Raw genomic sequence first — 15,574 nt, forward strand, 5'->3', positions numbered from 1 at the left:
CCTCAATATCTAATCTGTAACTTCGCCTCAAATGTTTCGTTGTTTTAAGATCAATGTCATGCTTCTCTGCTACTTCCGCTAACTTCTGGTGTATTTTCCCTACTTCTTTTGTAATCCTTGTGCACAAGTACCTCAACTCTTCTTCAGTGTAGGACTCTAACCTATGCAATCCCATTGTTTCCTCAACTAACTCGTTTGCTTCAATATTCAGTCCCACTCAGTTCAACTGATCTCCCCCTTTGGATGCACCTTGTGATGAATTTAGACTATCCAGGCAACTGGTTAACTGCTGAGTTGTTAACCCTTGTAATGAAATGTTACTCGCATTAGTCACTGGCAGCTGCTGTGCCCCTGTTCCCAAAGCTTGTGGAGTCAAAAGTCTTAAACTCTGATTTGCATTAGAGACATTCGATGCATCTGGCAGTGTCACAAGAGGACTAAATCCCGCAGGAGATTTGAGCTCACCCGGACAAGTTCCTGAGGATGATGTTGAATGCACTGAGTCTCCTACTCCCCTTCTCACCAAACTCTGTGACATCTCTGCCTGTCCTCCTACTTCTGTTTTCTTCTGAGCATATAAAGGTACCTCTGGACCAACAGTAATCAGTAGCGATAGTGCATCTAGGGCTGCTCTAGCACCCATACCATGTGTGAGTGGTAATCCCATTGCCTGATTCATAACTGGTGCGAGATCTACTGAAGTCCCTGTCAACTGGTTAAACTTCGACATACTCTGTGTCTGTGCTGTTGGCAATAACATCGGAGTCCAATCAGTCTGTACCAACATTGGCTGTGGGAGCCCCTGCTCCCTCAGCACTACAATATTTGAAACAGTCTCAAGAACTGGCACACCTGAGTAAATCCCTCTTACCGATGGCGCAGGTACCTGCGCCTGAGCTATTGCACTCGTTCCTGCAACTGGTGTACTCTGTACTGCCCCCGGTAACTGTCCTCCTTCTGCTTGTACAGCGCCCGAGGCTCCCTGGGATGTTCCAGGAGTAGCAGGAGGGGCTGTAGCACTAGTCCCTGGACCCCCTGCATAAGTCGTCATAGGTGGAGGTCTATCCCTCAACAACTGTGTAATGAGATCCTCAACATCAGAATCATCATCGTCCACATAGGACTTCTTTCTTTTCTTCTTTCCCTCACTTTCCTCTTCTTTGCCATTGTCCCACTTATCTGGCCCGTCACTCTCTGTGATTGCGGGGAACTATTTAATCTCCTTCATAGTTGCCATTCTCCATTTCTTTAGCTCCCAATCCCACCTAGCTTCAGCTAGTGACTTTTCTATCTTCTTTATTCTTCTGTTGAACTTTATCTCTTGCTGCTGTCTGGCTGCTAACTCCCACGCTGCTAAAGCCTCAAACTGTGCCGTTCTCTGTAACGGTCTCATGTCATACAGTGATAATCGCAACTGATCCAAAACTCTCAAATTGAACGTTGCATGCTCTGGAAAAGCTAATGTCCCTTGATTCTTAGTCAGTTTACTCCATTGCTTCAACCAAAGACACAAAGCTATGCCCTTTTCTGTCATCACGAGATGGCTGGAGAATCCTCCGGGGGGGTTGGTTTCCCCACTGACGCTTTAATGTAAGAATCACTTCTCACCACACTCTTTAATGCCTTGAAAAACTTAATTTTGCCTTTTTTTGTGTACTACAAATTCAATAAATGAAATGACTTTTACTCCCAAGATTCCCTTCGCCCGTGTACTCAATCAATTGCCTCTCGCGGACAGCTGCCAATCCGGTTGTGGCTCTTCTCACTAACCAACCTATCCCAGCGCAGCACACAATGACGTCACACTGACTCACAGCGGCTGACAAAGTCTTGCGGCTCGTCCTCTGCAACTCAATTTCAATCAACTAATGCAATTTTATTGCGAGTGTCTTCACCCAATAATAACTAACACAAACCAGCTGGTTTACTACAGGAAGGGACACAGTCGCTTCAGGGACCTTACGGATTTTCACTAATGGCACTTTCTAGCTCCTTAGCTATTCCTCTTTCTCAGTCCCCCACGTTCGCAAGTAAACTTTCGACCCGCAAACTTTACTCTCAACTGATCTCTAGGTCTGTCCTGGTGCACATAGGACTCGCCTAATCTCAGTCGAAGTTTTTTCTTTTATTCATTTAACATCCACTCTGACTTGTTGACCATGCCCGATCAACCTACTAAACCAGACAGATTACAACATATACCCAAGTGTCTCCTACACTTGTCAATATACTCCGGAGTCTTAGACCACGCAGGGTCCGTACATCACCAACCACCATGTGGACAATGTTTTAGCACAAAGTGCCACATACATATGAAGTTCGACGACTTCCCTACTCTCACACTTTTGGAGTACACACACTCCTAGCAACCCTAAACTGGAGTACTCAGATCCCCTATTTTAACTCACATACATCTCAATTCACCTGCGATCTGCTTAAACCTGTGCAAGCACAAGCTACTACTCTCATACTATTTCAGAACACGCTGGGAACATACTCAGTCTTACCAACGGGATCCAGGACCTGGGAAAGGCATTTCTGGGCTTAAGGGAACATCATCTTTCCTACCATTGCCATTTTAGAAAAACAAAATTCAAACCTCATAAAAATTCGAACAACTGTACTCAACTTTTAAACTACCACCATAACCTCTACTCACCACCTAACTAGTTCCCTAAGGAAACTAACCATCAAGATGCTTCCAAAAACTGCTAGTGCGCCTTGTCCTTAGTAAGTAAACTTACAAGGGAATGCGTATAGGTCGATGAATCTTTTGGATCGCATAGAGTATCCTAGCCAAGTGGCGAATAGAGAAAACATCAACAATAATTCTAACCAAACATATAACACCAAAACTTAGTCTAATAAGGAAATACCATCACTCTCTGAAAGGTGAATTCATTCATTTTTATTCCCCATTTGTTACAATTCTAATAAAAGGCCTTTATTTCCATATATCCATGGTTAATCAAACTTTATTACCATCATGAGCAAAATTTAATCAGGATTTTATTAATAAGTAAAAACAACATCAATCGAGATTTGTCAAGTTCATAAACATTGATTAATTCAGCAATGCGAGTCAGTCAGTCAAAGTCACCATTGAGTCGCCCTTGTCAGCCTACCTATCTCAGATTAGCATCAGCATGTGGGTCTTCATGCGAAAACAATTTAGTCAAAAATCAGTAATTTGTAAAAACATCTAGCTAAGAGAGAAAAAAAATGTAAGCAGCGCAGTTGGTACCTAGAAGGAAAAAACACATTAGTCAGTCAATCATTTATAGCTACCTATCCAAGATAGATCAGCAACGAGTCAGTCTTCATCTCCAGGTCATCAGTCATCAGCAAGGCTCGGGCTCACAGGGGGCAAGCCCAAATTTCAGCACTTCGAACAGCATCTCCTGACGTCATCAACTTTCGCCTCTCCACTCTGATTTCCCTTCTCGTGTCATGACTTTTTATTAGGGTCTCTCAGTCCGTCCCACAAATTGCTAATTGGTCAACCTTATCAGGGGTTATGACTCTAACCTATAGTTTTTGTTTACCACTTGTTTGCATTGGTTCAAGCATCAAGTTCCATTAATGTGATTGGTCCCTCCATCGATGAGAACATCATCCAGCTCTTCAGGTAACGAAATTGTTGCCCACTGTCTCTTAGTCAGTGCTTCTATTGTTCAAATCCTGGGAAAGTACATTTAGCCTACTCTACACATAATTGTATCAATTTGTTCTGATCGTCTCCTGTCTACTGGTGCATTGCAGAAAATTCTAGCAGAGCTCATCTGAACTCTGTACAGTTCAAGGTCCTTTTCTCTAGTTTCAGTCCTCTGCGGCTCATTGCGGCTCCACGTTTAAGCAAGCAAGGCCCAGCGCCGACCAGGCCTCTAGTTCGGCTAAGTTAAGGATATGAAGCATCATAAAACATAGGTTATATTATCAGTTATGGCATAATATTGCATATTTCATACAATTTCACATTATTTTAGTACTGTTAACACAGATGGTGACCACACCCCATGGGCACATTTTGCACATTACACGTTATTTTCAATTATTAGTTTTCAAATGTGATATTCTCATATTAGCATATCTGCTGCAACATCAGCGAAGGTGAGGATGGTGATCTTTTGTGATTGGATGATAATCGTGAGCTGTACCATGTATATGTTGAGAAGGGTGGGGCTGAGGGACGGTCATGTGGCCTCCACACATCAGTTCCTTGTTCTCTGATGTGAATGGTGGCAGCCTGACCCTTTGAGCCCTTCCTGTGAGGAAGGAACAGATCCATTTGAGAGTGGATCCTTGTTTACAAGTCTTTGAATTAGGGTGTTATGGGAGACAGCAGAGAGTTTGAGCAGGATTAGAGCCACTGTTTCTTCTTGGTCCAGAATGATTCAAATGTCATAGGAGGCCACAATGAGTGCTGTTTCAGTGCTGGGGTTCTCTCCGAATGGGAAGAAGCAGGGCTTCTTACCTCCACAAAATTATGGGTGGGGCAGGAGTAAATATTGTGGGTGGGGCAGAAGTAAATGACGGCAAACTAGGGTAAATAACCTTTAAAAAAATCTCAGTTGATAACTGACATGAATTCTCCTGCCTCATGCCAGTTGCTAATGGATTGTCTTATGCTGCTTTATTAAATGGAATAAAGCGGGACTGTAACTATTAATCACCCTGCATTTTCAGCTACAAAACATGATGTTTAAAAATGCGTGACTGTGCCAAACTATTATTGTTATTGTTCTTGTTTTCAAATCTTAAAATCATATTTTTACACAAAGACAAATGTTTCCATGCACAGTAGAGCTACTGGTTGCTACGTGATTGTTCAGGCAATTCACAACACTCGTGTCTTTCAAAGCTTTTTACCCTGGTTGATAGGCTGAACATGGTAATATGTTGTTACTTTTACTTAGGGAATTGTTTGTACGTTGCATTGCCGTGGCAGATTTTAGGATAATACTGCCCAGAATAAGCTTTTTCACCAACGAAAAGCCCCAAGATCTCGCAGGGATTATGTGAGTTTCCTTTGGCCAGTCGGGCAAAATTGACACACATTTGACACATTCCGCAGTGACAGAGTTCCATCTGTCAATGTGAAATCCGCACAGCAAGTGACAGCTGGGCTCCTACTCATATAGTGTGTGGGAAGACTGGGAGAATTTTCTTCTGACGTGTACCTGTATGTTAACTGGGTTGACAAAATCAGATGAACGGGAACAGTAAGCCGCACACGGTCTAATAACTTCTCTTCAAAGCTCACCGAAGGAAGGCTGGTGCAGTGCACCTCTCAGTGGAGCCTGCGTCCAACATGTTGAAAATAGTTCTCGATTACAGTCATGGAAAAACACTCTAGAAAGAGGTGGAGAGATAATCTGCTTTTCTTAACACTGACATAAACAAACAAGCATTTTCAATGCAACGGGGCTCGCATTTGCTCGAGTTGGAGCTATTTGCATTGTAAACTCCTAACCTAACTTTTCTTGCCACACAAATTACAAGAAAAAAAGACACAGCGCGATTGCGCTATGTAAAATGCAGCGCGATCGCGCTGCAATTGAAAACGGAAAAACTGAGTGCGATCGCGCTATGTAAACCCCAGCGCGATCACGCTGCGGGGAAAATTAACAGATAAAGTAGTCCAGAAACCAGGCTCAAAACATGAGCCTCGTATGTTTTTGGTAGTTTACCGGTGCTGTGTAGGCGGGCTAAACACCGGAAAAGGCATGACGTATGCATGCCTTTCACAAATGAAAGCAAGCAGATTTTAAAGAGCAAGCCCAGGAACCAATGAAAGAGACAAACGTGCAGCTATAGCGGGTAGTAAGGGTGAGAGTTGGCCGCACTCAGAGGGATTAGTACATAAATGTTATATGGTCTGTTGAGCAAGAAATGGTGCACGTGATCATGTGCCCTACTACCCTTGGGCAACAATAATGTGTAATATGGATACACAAATAGAATACGCAAACAAAGATCACAGCACACAGTATGCAAAGTAGGAAAAAACAGGATCAGGTCAACTAGTCATATGGAATAAAATGAGTAAGAAAATCAAGCACATCAATGTTCAAATCCTGTCTTCAGAGAAGAGTTCAATTTATTCCGATTGAAGAGGTATTCCAAATAGCGAGGAACAATCTTTCCTAAGCAAACAGCCAACACGTGTTTCGTCACACCAGTGACTTTTTCAAGGCCAAAATTTATGGGAAGGTTCCAAAATAGTAAGTTCCAATACGTCTCAAGGATAGTAGGCAGTCCAAAAAAATTTACTAAGTCATCTCTTAGATATCAGAGTCAATGAGTAAAAATAGAAAGTCCACAGGGCGTGCAAAGCTGTCCATCAAGAAGAACCCCGGTAGGTCCACTCGTATGTCTCGTAGGTAAATATTTAGCAGTCCGTCCGTGTGTCGGTGTTTTCTTATCTGTAGAGACAGACGTGACCTGGGCGTGGTTTGAAGCCCAAAGAGAGATTACTTTATGGACGGAGCGCTTTGCACTCGCCCAAAAAATCAGAACTTGAGTCTATTTTTTCATATATTAGCTCATCAAGCAAAGTAAGGAACTAAGGGGCCACCTCATTTTGTAAGCGAATGAATCACAGTGTGCTCTTTTGTGGTGTCATGCATGCATGTGTGGTACCAAAATTTCAGTATATCGTCTGACATAAATATCGTGTCCTAAATATTATCTACACAAATTTTGCCCCGTTACAGTTAATAATAAAATAACTCTACACTCAATGGGACGATAATTTTGTTAGTGATGTACGGGATAAAATATCTGTTAGACAATATTTGTAGATACAATATTCTGAAAATAATAGCACTTACTACAATCAGAGAAAAGAGGATTACAAGTTACACAGTGATATTTGAGTAAGTACACATGTTGGAGAAGCGAAAGGTAGCAGAGATGGTACAAATATGTCTTTGGGTAACAACACAGTGGAAGTGAAGAGGAGAGTATAGGTTAGGGGGGACATTAGAGTTTTCTAGTCGGCATGTGAGGATAGTTCTATCAAAAGAGTTTTTTATGGCCATTAATAGAGGTGTGGCTTGAAAATGGGGGTCTTAAAGTGCACTCTGATTTGCTATCAGTGGATTTCCTTTAATTACTTTTGACTCTCTCTCTGTACTGGTTTGTTGGTCATCTGCTGAAAGATCACAAGGTCATGATATTATAACTCACCATCTAGATCTGTTCTTTAGACGTGTCCTATGTTGCCCGCTCAGTCTGTTAGACTTTCACTTCTGAGGACTGTGGGAACAAACAATCATGGCACTCACTCCCTGTCAGTCCATGGTAGTTCAGTTTATAGTGGAATGCATCGTCTTACATCTTTGTGAATCATTAACTACGCATTGCTAGTAAGGAATCCTCTTAAGAGTTGTGTGCCGTATGTCCCTAAGGAGTGATCTCGGATATTACACTATTGAAAAATAAGAGGAAAAGGCTACCTTAAAGTTGTCTAAATTCAAAATTAATCTTGATCAAAACTGTACCTTCATTTTTATTATTATTATTACATTCAAGATCCATTATCTTGAAATGGTTGTTTAATGTTGGGATGCATCTGGGAAAAGTGTTTGTTATATAGTTGTGTCAAAGGAAAACATATTTACTAAACCCAGAGGGTTAAAATCAGGGACCGAGCTACTTAAAATAAATTTACTCCATGGATTGCTGGCTTTATGAAACGTGAAAAATAGAGGAGTAACAATGATTGTTGTTAGTGAGTTGTTGATGAATGGGCCATACATTACAAAAATGGTGCACTTTACATCTAGATAAGTAAGTGATTCTGCATCCTATGTCCGACTCCGCATTCAGTTGAAATTCTACACTAAGGTGTGATTGCTGCCATCTGAATCCAAAGAAAGGAGAAGTGATCCTAACTTGCACTCTCTCACGCTTACAGATTGGTTCCCTATTGAATATGTTGTAATGAACTCCAGGAAAGCAGAAGCTGACCCTGTTTAGGGGTGGAGCCATCTCAGATAACCGTAAAATGCGATTTATTGATCATCAGCAAGTCTGTGCCTTGAGAAACCCTGTCCAATTATGTGTGGAGTGAGAATACCGCGAGAATCAAGCTATCACCATGAACATCAATATTGAAGCAAGATGTAGGACAAACAAAACTAGGATTGAAACAACAGTCTGGAAGATCACTACAAAACTTTAAGTGGTTCCCAGGCATAACACTTTTCAAAGGGAAGATGGTTTCACATCTGCAGACCTATGACGTGTAAGTCTGCTACACCTGTGCACTCCCCAGAAAGGAGTTGCTGAAAGTGGGACATTTTGAGAAAGCAGAATGAGCCAATCATAGTGAGCTCAATGGGACATGTGGAATGAACACTTTGGATATGACGATTGGACTAGTTCTGTGAAATGCATATGATTCATAGTGTTAGACTTTTCATCCTTGGCGTGGTCTCCCTTAACTTTTTGCCTCTGTAAAGAGCTCCTTTACAAAATGTGTATGTAATTAGCTTATCCAGGATTGGCATATTTGATTTACTAGTAAGTCCCTAGTAAGGTGCACTAGAGGTGCCAGGGCCTGTAAATCAAATGCTACTAGTGGGCCTGCAGCACTGGTTCTGCCACCCACATATGTAGCTCTGTAATCATGTCTCAGACCTGTCATTGCAGTGTCTGTACTTTTAACTTAAAATTTGACTTGGCAAGTGTACCCACTTGACAGGCCTAAACCTTCCCTTTTCTTACATGTAAGGCACCCATAAGGTAGGCCCTAGGTAGCCCCAAGTGCAGGGAGCAGTGTATGGTTAAGGTAGGACATATAGTAATGAGGTTTATATGTCCTGACAGTGAAATATTGCTAAATTCGTTTTTCACTGTTGCAAGGCCTGTCCCTCTCATAGGTTAACATAGGGGCTACCTTTAAATCTGATGAAAGTGTAGATTCCCTTTTGGAGCGGATGGACATGTGGAGTTTGGGGTCTCTGAGATCACAATTTAAAAATACATATTTTAGTAAAGTTGATTTTAAGATTGTGTGTTTGAAAATGCCACTTTTAGAAAGTGAGCATTTTCTTGCTTATACCATTTCTGTGACTCTGCCTGTTTGTGGATTCCCTGTCTGGGTCATTTTGACAATTGGGCTGGTTGCATCTCACAGTAGACAGTGACACAAAGGGAGCTGGGTGTAGTCTGCATTTCCTGATGAGCCATCTGTGCTAGCAGGGAGGGTAGGAGTGGTCACTTACACCTGAAAGGGCTGTGCCTGTCCTCACACAATGCAGTCTCCGACCCCCTGGTGAGTGTCTGGGGCCTGGTCTGGGCAAGGCAGGATTTCATATTCAAAAGAGACTTTACTTTGAAGTTGGCCGACTTCAAAGGAGAAATTGGGTATAAGAAGGGCACCCAAAACCACAGACTTTAGAACACTTCTGGAAAGAAGAGGAACCTCTGACTGGAGAAGAGCTGAAGAGCTGAGGAGAAGTGCTGCCCTGCCTGTGACTGTGCTTTGTGGATCTATCCTGCAGTTGCTGCTTCTGCCAGAGTAAGAGGGCAAAGACTAGACTTTGTGTGCCTTCCATCTTGTGAAGAAATCTCCAAGGGCTTGATGTAGAGCTTGCCTCCTGTTGTTTGAAGTCTCAGGGACAGCAAAGACTTCTCCCCGCCAGCACCTGGAGTCTCTGGAGGGACTCCTGCTCTGAAAAGTGGTGCCCTATCCAGTCCCTGGGCCCTTGAAAGGAAAGCTGGTGGAAATCCAAGGAAATTGACTGCGAACCGATGCCGCTGCTGAATCCGGTGACGCCACCTGCAACCGACTCCGTGATCTTCGCTGGAAGGCGACGACCTTCGCAGGCCCGACGCCGCTGCAAACCCACTGAAGTCCATGACTCCGTGGAAGTCGCACCACGTCTTGACCGACGCTGCTCCAAGTGCATGGATTCAACGATTCGCACAGATGCCACGATCCCCGACTTTGTGCATCGACTTGTTTTCACTCTTCACCAAAGGTACTGTATTTGGGGGTCCACGCGACTAAGTGTCTGGCGCCCCTGGTGTCGGCTTGTTGGGAACGACTTTGTCACGACACCTTGACAACACCTCATCGAAACATGTTGTGTTTCTAAGCGCTATTTTTGAGTTTAATCTTTAAAAATTCATAACTTGACGTGTATGTCGGGTTTTTGTTGTTTTGGTCTTGTTTTGTTTAGATAAATATTTCCTGTTTTTCTAAACTGGTGTTGTGTCATTTTGTAGTGTTTTCATTAAGTTACTGTGTGTTGGTACAAATACTTTACACCTAGCACTCTGAAGTTAAGCCTACTGCTCTGCCAAGCTACCAAGGGGGTAAGCAGGGGTTAGCTGGGGGTGATTCTCTTTTACCCTGACTAGAGTGAGGGTCCTTGCTTGAACAGGGGGTAACCTGACTGTCAACCAAAGACCCCATTTCTAACACATAGGGTATCTCAGAGGCAGAATCGCCTAGTGCTGGTAAAACACATTGGGACCTATTCATAAAGTCATTTTCTGCCCAAAGCGTATATTTATGGTGTAAAATGGGTCACCCTATTTAAGACTCTCTCTGGTGTCCACTAAAGAATACCTAGTTGGCATAAGTACATTTACTGCTACACATGTAATGTGATAAATATCAATACGTCACTGTCATTTGGTACATTTGTATTTAAGCAGCAAATTGCTTCAAATTATCCCACAACAAAGTAACATGGCATCCACAATAAAAAGAATGAGGACAGTGAAATACACTAACAACAATTCAGTTAATGAGCTTATTGTTGGTGACCGGTAGAGATGCTTTGCTGGGTAAAGAGCATTGTTTTTTCTCTCCATTTGATTACCTTTTTTAATCAATTAATCTACATTATTTCAACATTTATGCTGCTGTAAAATGTGTGCTTAACTGCCAAATTATTAACTTGCATTCTTTCTCTTTAACCTTGATGGAATTATTCAACACTAAAAAATCATCTGTTGCCAGTAGGGTAAAATCTTGAGGTTGTGCTCTTATTAGTCCAGCAATGTTTAAGTCAGCATAGGACAGATTGGTTTGTACAGTACCGTAGTTTGAAGCAAATATTCGTGAATTTTAGTTGCTCGTGAGCACATTGCATTATGAGTAAACAAACCTCGATACGTTTGCACATTCTTCATTCAATGAGACTTTACCTGTGTCTATAAAGAACGTTCCAAGGTGGTAAAATTACATTTGATTGCTTCTATAGCTCTCGTGAACCTGATCATGTAAAATTATTTTAACCTCTTCACTTGCTACTTGTGAAACTCTGTGTGCTTACATTTTTCGACAGCTATGTGTACATTCAGAAGCAAAACGTACATTAATGGAGAGAGAGAAGCTATATATTCCAGCACAGGAGCCTGCGTTCTCTATGAATGCAAGGTAAGGTCATTGTAGTCCAACAATACACATTGTGATTTCAACTGTTGTAATATTTTTCAACAGCCTACTTTACAATCAGAAGAAAATTGGTCTAATTTTCATGTTGGGTTATTTATACGAGTTATGTATACGCTAAAAGCAATCAGGAGCCATCAGAAGCACATTGTAACAAAATAGTGTTTTAGGTCATTTAATTTTACTAAAATTATAACATTGACTTAACTACATTTATATGCACAATATACATACTTATAGGGGCATCTAAACACATCTTGTGGCATCATTACACATTGAGAAATGTATGTTGAAATGCAACCTCTTAACAAAACATCTGTATTTCATGTTCAACGACAAAGCCTTTTCCTTTATTGTCAGGCCATTTATTTTGATAAATTTTAGGTCTGTCCACTTTTATCATTGTCTGAGTGTCAAGCTTATTTGATGTTAGATGCTCAGACTGTACTGCATTTCTATAACCATAGGGTATCCCCTCCCATCCACCACCATTTTCTCTTCTATTTTCCTGTTACTCACTTTAAAGGTCAGATAATGGTGTAATGTGTGTCTGGTTGAAGAAAAAACGTTGTACATAGAGAATATATGTTATCAATCTTGTGCGGTTATACATTCCAATTATGATCCTATCTCTAAGAAGACACATCAGTGCCATACTATAGCAAATCTGCCTTTTCTACAATATCAACCTTGTTTTTTCACCTGATTTTGGATCCTGTTTTTGCTGTTTTTGAACTTAGTAAAATTTAGCCCTACTAGGAGTAAAAGTGCATGTGCTCACATTTAAATATGGTTAAATTGACATATTTAACTTGCTTACAAGTCCCTAGTATATGAGGAGGAAATACATTTAGGGTCTGGAAGGTAAATGCCACATGTGAACTGCTGCACCTATGGTGCCATCCACAGGGATGTCCTGAAAAATATGTCCTCAGACCTTTCAAGTGTAGCCTGATTGCAGCAGGCTAAAGCCTGTCATCAAATCTGTCAAGATAACCTTTATAACAAGCAAGAAGTTCAGCTTTTATATATTAATAAAAAAAAACTTAAGCACACCTTGTCGCCCACAAGGTAAGGTGCCTGAATTTAAAAGTGGAACATGTGTGAGATTAAAGTTGGCATGTTCCTGAATTGACCCCAAAATCAATTGTTACTGTCAAGGTAGTAGCTGAACCCTAGACGTCAAAGTAGAGATTATAAACCTTGGTATGTACCTTTTAACAAGAAACAGTTGTAATAGCCATTCAAACACGAATATTCATTTCATTAAAAGTTCAGTTCAAGTTAGCCTTTTTTTAAATAAATATTCTGGAAAAGTAACTTTTAGAAATCTACCGTTTCCCTGCCTGATGCTCCTCAGGAGTGAGGTGTGCCCACTCATAGTTTACTGCAAGGAGAGGACCTGAGAATGGAAAGCCTTTGTGGCAAAGGCCCACACTAGCCAGACTGGCTTTCATCCCAATGGGAAGTTAGCTACCCCCAAAACTCGTTGTTAGTGGACACAGTACAGGGGAGTGCTCATTTCCCTGGCCACACCTCCAGGTGAGCACAAAAGCTCAGCACAGGGGAGAAAGGGTTTTCCCATCTTTGATTTTGGGTTTGAGGGGCAGTGTGTGATTGCTTGCAACAGGGCAGACAGGAACTGCTGAAAAAGTAGGTATAGTTGCCCTGAGAACCTTTACCTCATTGTTTGGGGAGAAGTTACCCTACAAACTAGATAGTGCCAACATACAAATGTGGCACCCCTATGGACCCCCCCTCAGAAAAGTTTCTAGACCTCTGGAAGTTTAAAAGACGGCGAGGCCTGCTGTCAGTGACCTGAAAGCAGCCCTGAAGGACTGGCCCATTTCCATTTTATAGCTAGACAAACAAATGGAGTGCAAGGGGTGATTGGCTGATCCCCCCTGCATTGCTACAGGGACACAGCAAATGCCAGAACCATTTTTCCTGAAGTGACCAGTTCACCAGTACCAACTGGACCTGGACTGTACCTAGCTGGTGGCCACTGCTGGAGAGAGTCTTGGTCACTAAGTGTTGTCTCTAAGGTCCTGGGAGCCTTAGAAGTGGCCCAGAGGAGTTGCTTCAGAAACCCTGAAAAATGTGAAACTTTTTGTGAAACATTTTGCCATCAGGGGGACGTTGTGGCAAAGGTGTGTGATTTCACTGAATACACATTCTGGTGGTCCCCACTGGAGAATTTTGAGCTCCATAAAAAAAGAGGGTAAAAGTTTTATTCACGATAAGCCTGCTTTTGGGCCTTGTTTACTTAAAACTTGAAAACGAATCACATCTTCAGTTCCACTTATAGTATTTTTGTCATTTTGGTGTCACTTTGTTTGTTAAATTGTACTCTATTTTTCTAATTTTGTCTGGGGTTTTAATTTTCTTACTGTTTATGTACTGCATAAGTACTTTACACATTGCCCTAATTTAAGCAGTCTGCTCTGTGCCATAGCTACCATATGACTGAGCCCAGGTTAATTAAGTGACTTTGGGATTCCACCTGACAAGTTATTGTTAATATAGTGTGAGTGGGTAACCGCCCACCCCAAATAATAATCAAATTTCTTACCCATGCTTCCTAATTTTCAGTTCAAAATCTTTAAACATCTACCTATATAATGTAAAAAACAGTATGCCAACTTTGAAACAAGAGTGAGGGCAATTCAAACAGAACTCAAACATTTGAGAAGGTAAACAAGAAAAATAATGTAACTGAGCAAAGAGAACAGGACCCTGGCTTGCAAAACAGGTGATAGAGAATGTGATATGTCAGAAGCAAATAAGGATGGTGGGACTACCCGAGAGCTAGATGGTTAATATTCAGATCCATTTATAGCCAACTAGGTAATGGATAGCTATACTTATTCACAGCCATGACCGTGTTGCCCTTAAATAGAGCAGATTTTTCTTCCAGAGGCCAGGTGGTGCTCAAGGAGGGGCAGACCGGGATAGGTGTAAGACATTCGTGTACATCAAATGGAGTCTTAAGCTCCCCATCCCTGAGCGTTCCATCTTATCCTTGAGAAAGAATACTTCTTAGCCCTAGAAGCTGCTTTCTCCCTTTTTTCGCTGTATCACATTTTCCCACTTAGTAGAAAGGATATGAAAAGAATAAAACCATGTGTATGCCCCATTAGGAAAGTGTGATGTGACATAATCCTGATCTAGATAAAAAAAGCAAAATATTGAGGCACTAGGGCCCATAATTATACTTTTTGACGCAAACCAGCACCCGCGCTGGTTTGCATAAAAAAAATTACCGCCGGCTAACGCCATTCCAATGTGCCAGGTGGGTGCCTTATTTATGGATTGACGTTAGCCGGTGCTGCGGGCTGGTCACGGTAAAAAAAAATGACTCTAACCAGGGAGCGTCGGCGTAGTGGAAAATGTTGCAAGTCAGGTTAGAGTAAAAAATCATGGCTCTAACCGGACGTGCGCCATTTTATGATGTACAACCCCCATTGAAATGACTCCTGTCTTGGCAAAGACAGGAGTCATGCCCCCCTGCCCAATGGCCATGCCCAGGGGACTTTTGTCCCCTGAGCATGGCCATTAGGCACAGTGGCATGTAGGGGGGCCTAAGTTAGGCCCCACTATGCCATTATTTTTTTTATTTTTTTAAGTGATTTTTTGGATGGGAACGCCTACCTTGCATGTCATTAACGCATGGCGGTTTCCTGCATCCAGAAAATGATGCACACGGAGGAATTTTGACGTTATCGGGGTCAGGCGTCATAGTATAAATATGGTGTAAGGTTTGCGCCGAATGTGAGTCAAAAGTTTTGACGCACATTTGGCGGAAACAGAGTATAAATATGCCTCTAGGTGTCAGAAGAGAACTGATCACCTAAAATTATAAAAACAAATCACAGTGGCCATCAAAAATAAACTTGCATTGAAGAAATTCAGAATCGTATAAAGTGTGCTTCAAATTTGTCAGCATTCTGTTTGTAAGAAGGGGAGTTGGAATATTTACTCAAACACTTTACAGATTAAATTCCTCAGGTATGAATTTCTATTGAAAGGATAAGCAGAGTCCATGGAAAATGTTTCTGCAGAATGATGGGTTCTTTAAAGATGGGTTGCAATAATTAAGCTCAACAGTAAGTCAAGATGTTTCCACATAGAAATATATTAAAGACAGGTACTGGGCCA

The 15,574-nt window shown here is 41.7% G+C and overlaps 1 protein-coding gene across 2 annotated transcripts in view; it reads left to right on the forward strand.

Moving 5' to 3' along the window:
- NELL2 (neural EGFL like 2) overlaps positions 1–15,574 on the forward strand; it is a 1,100,394-nt gene that overhangs the window by 535,896 nt on the left and 548,924 nt on the right. For both annotated transcript variants that reach the window (XM_069228823.1, XM_069228824.1), the window contains exon 10: positions 11,310–11,401. In XM_069228823.1, coding sequence (XP_069084924.1) covers positions 11,310–11,401 — 92 coding nt within the window. The remainder of the gene's footprint in view (positions 1–11,309; positions 11,402–15,574) is intronic.

The sequence above is a fragment of the Pleurodeles waltl genome, chromosome 4_1 (assembly GCF_031143425.1).
Source record: "Pleurodeles waltl isolate 20211129_DDA chromosome 4_1, aPleWal1.hap1.20221129, whole genome shotgun sequence".
In the NCBI taxonomy this organism is placed as follows: Eukaryota; Metazoa; Chordata; class Amphibia; order Caudata; family Salamandridae; genus Pleurodeles; species Pleurodeles waltl.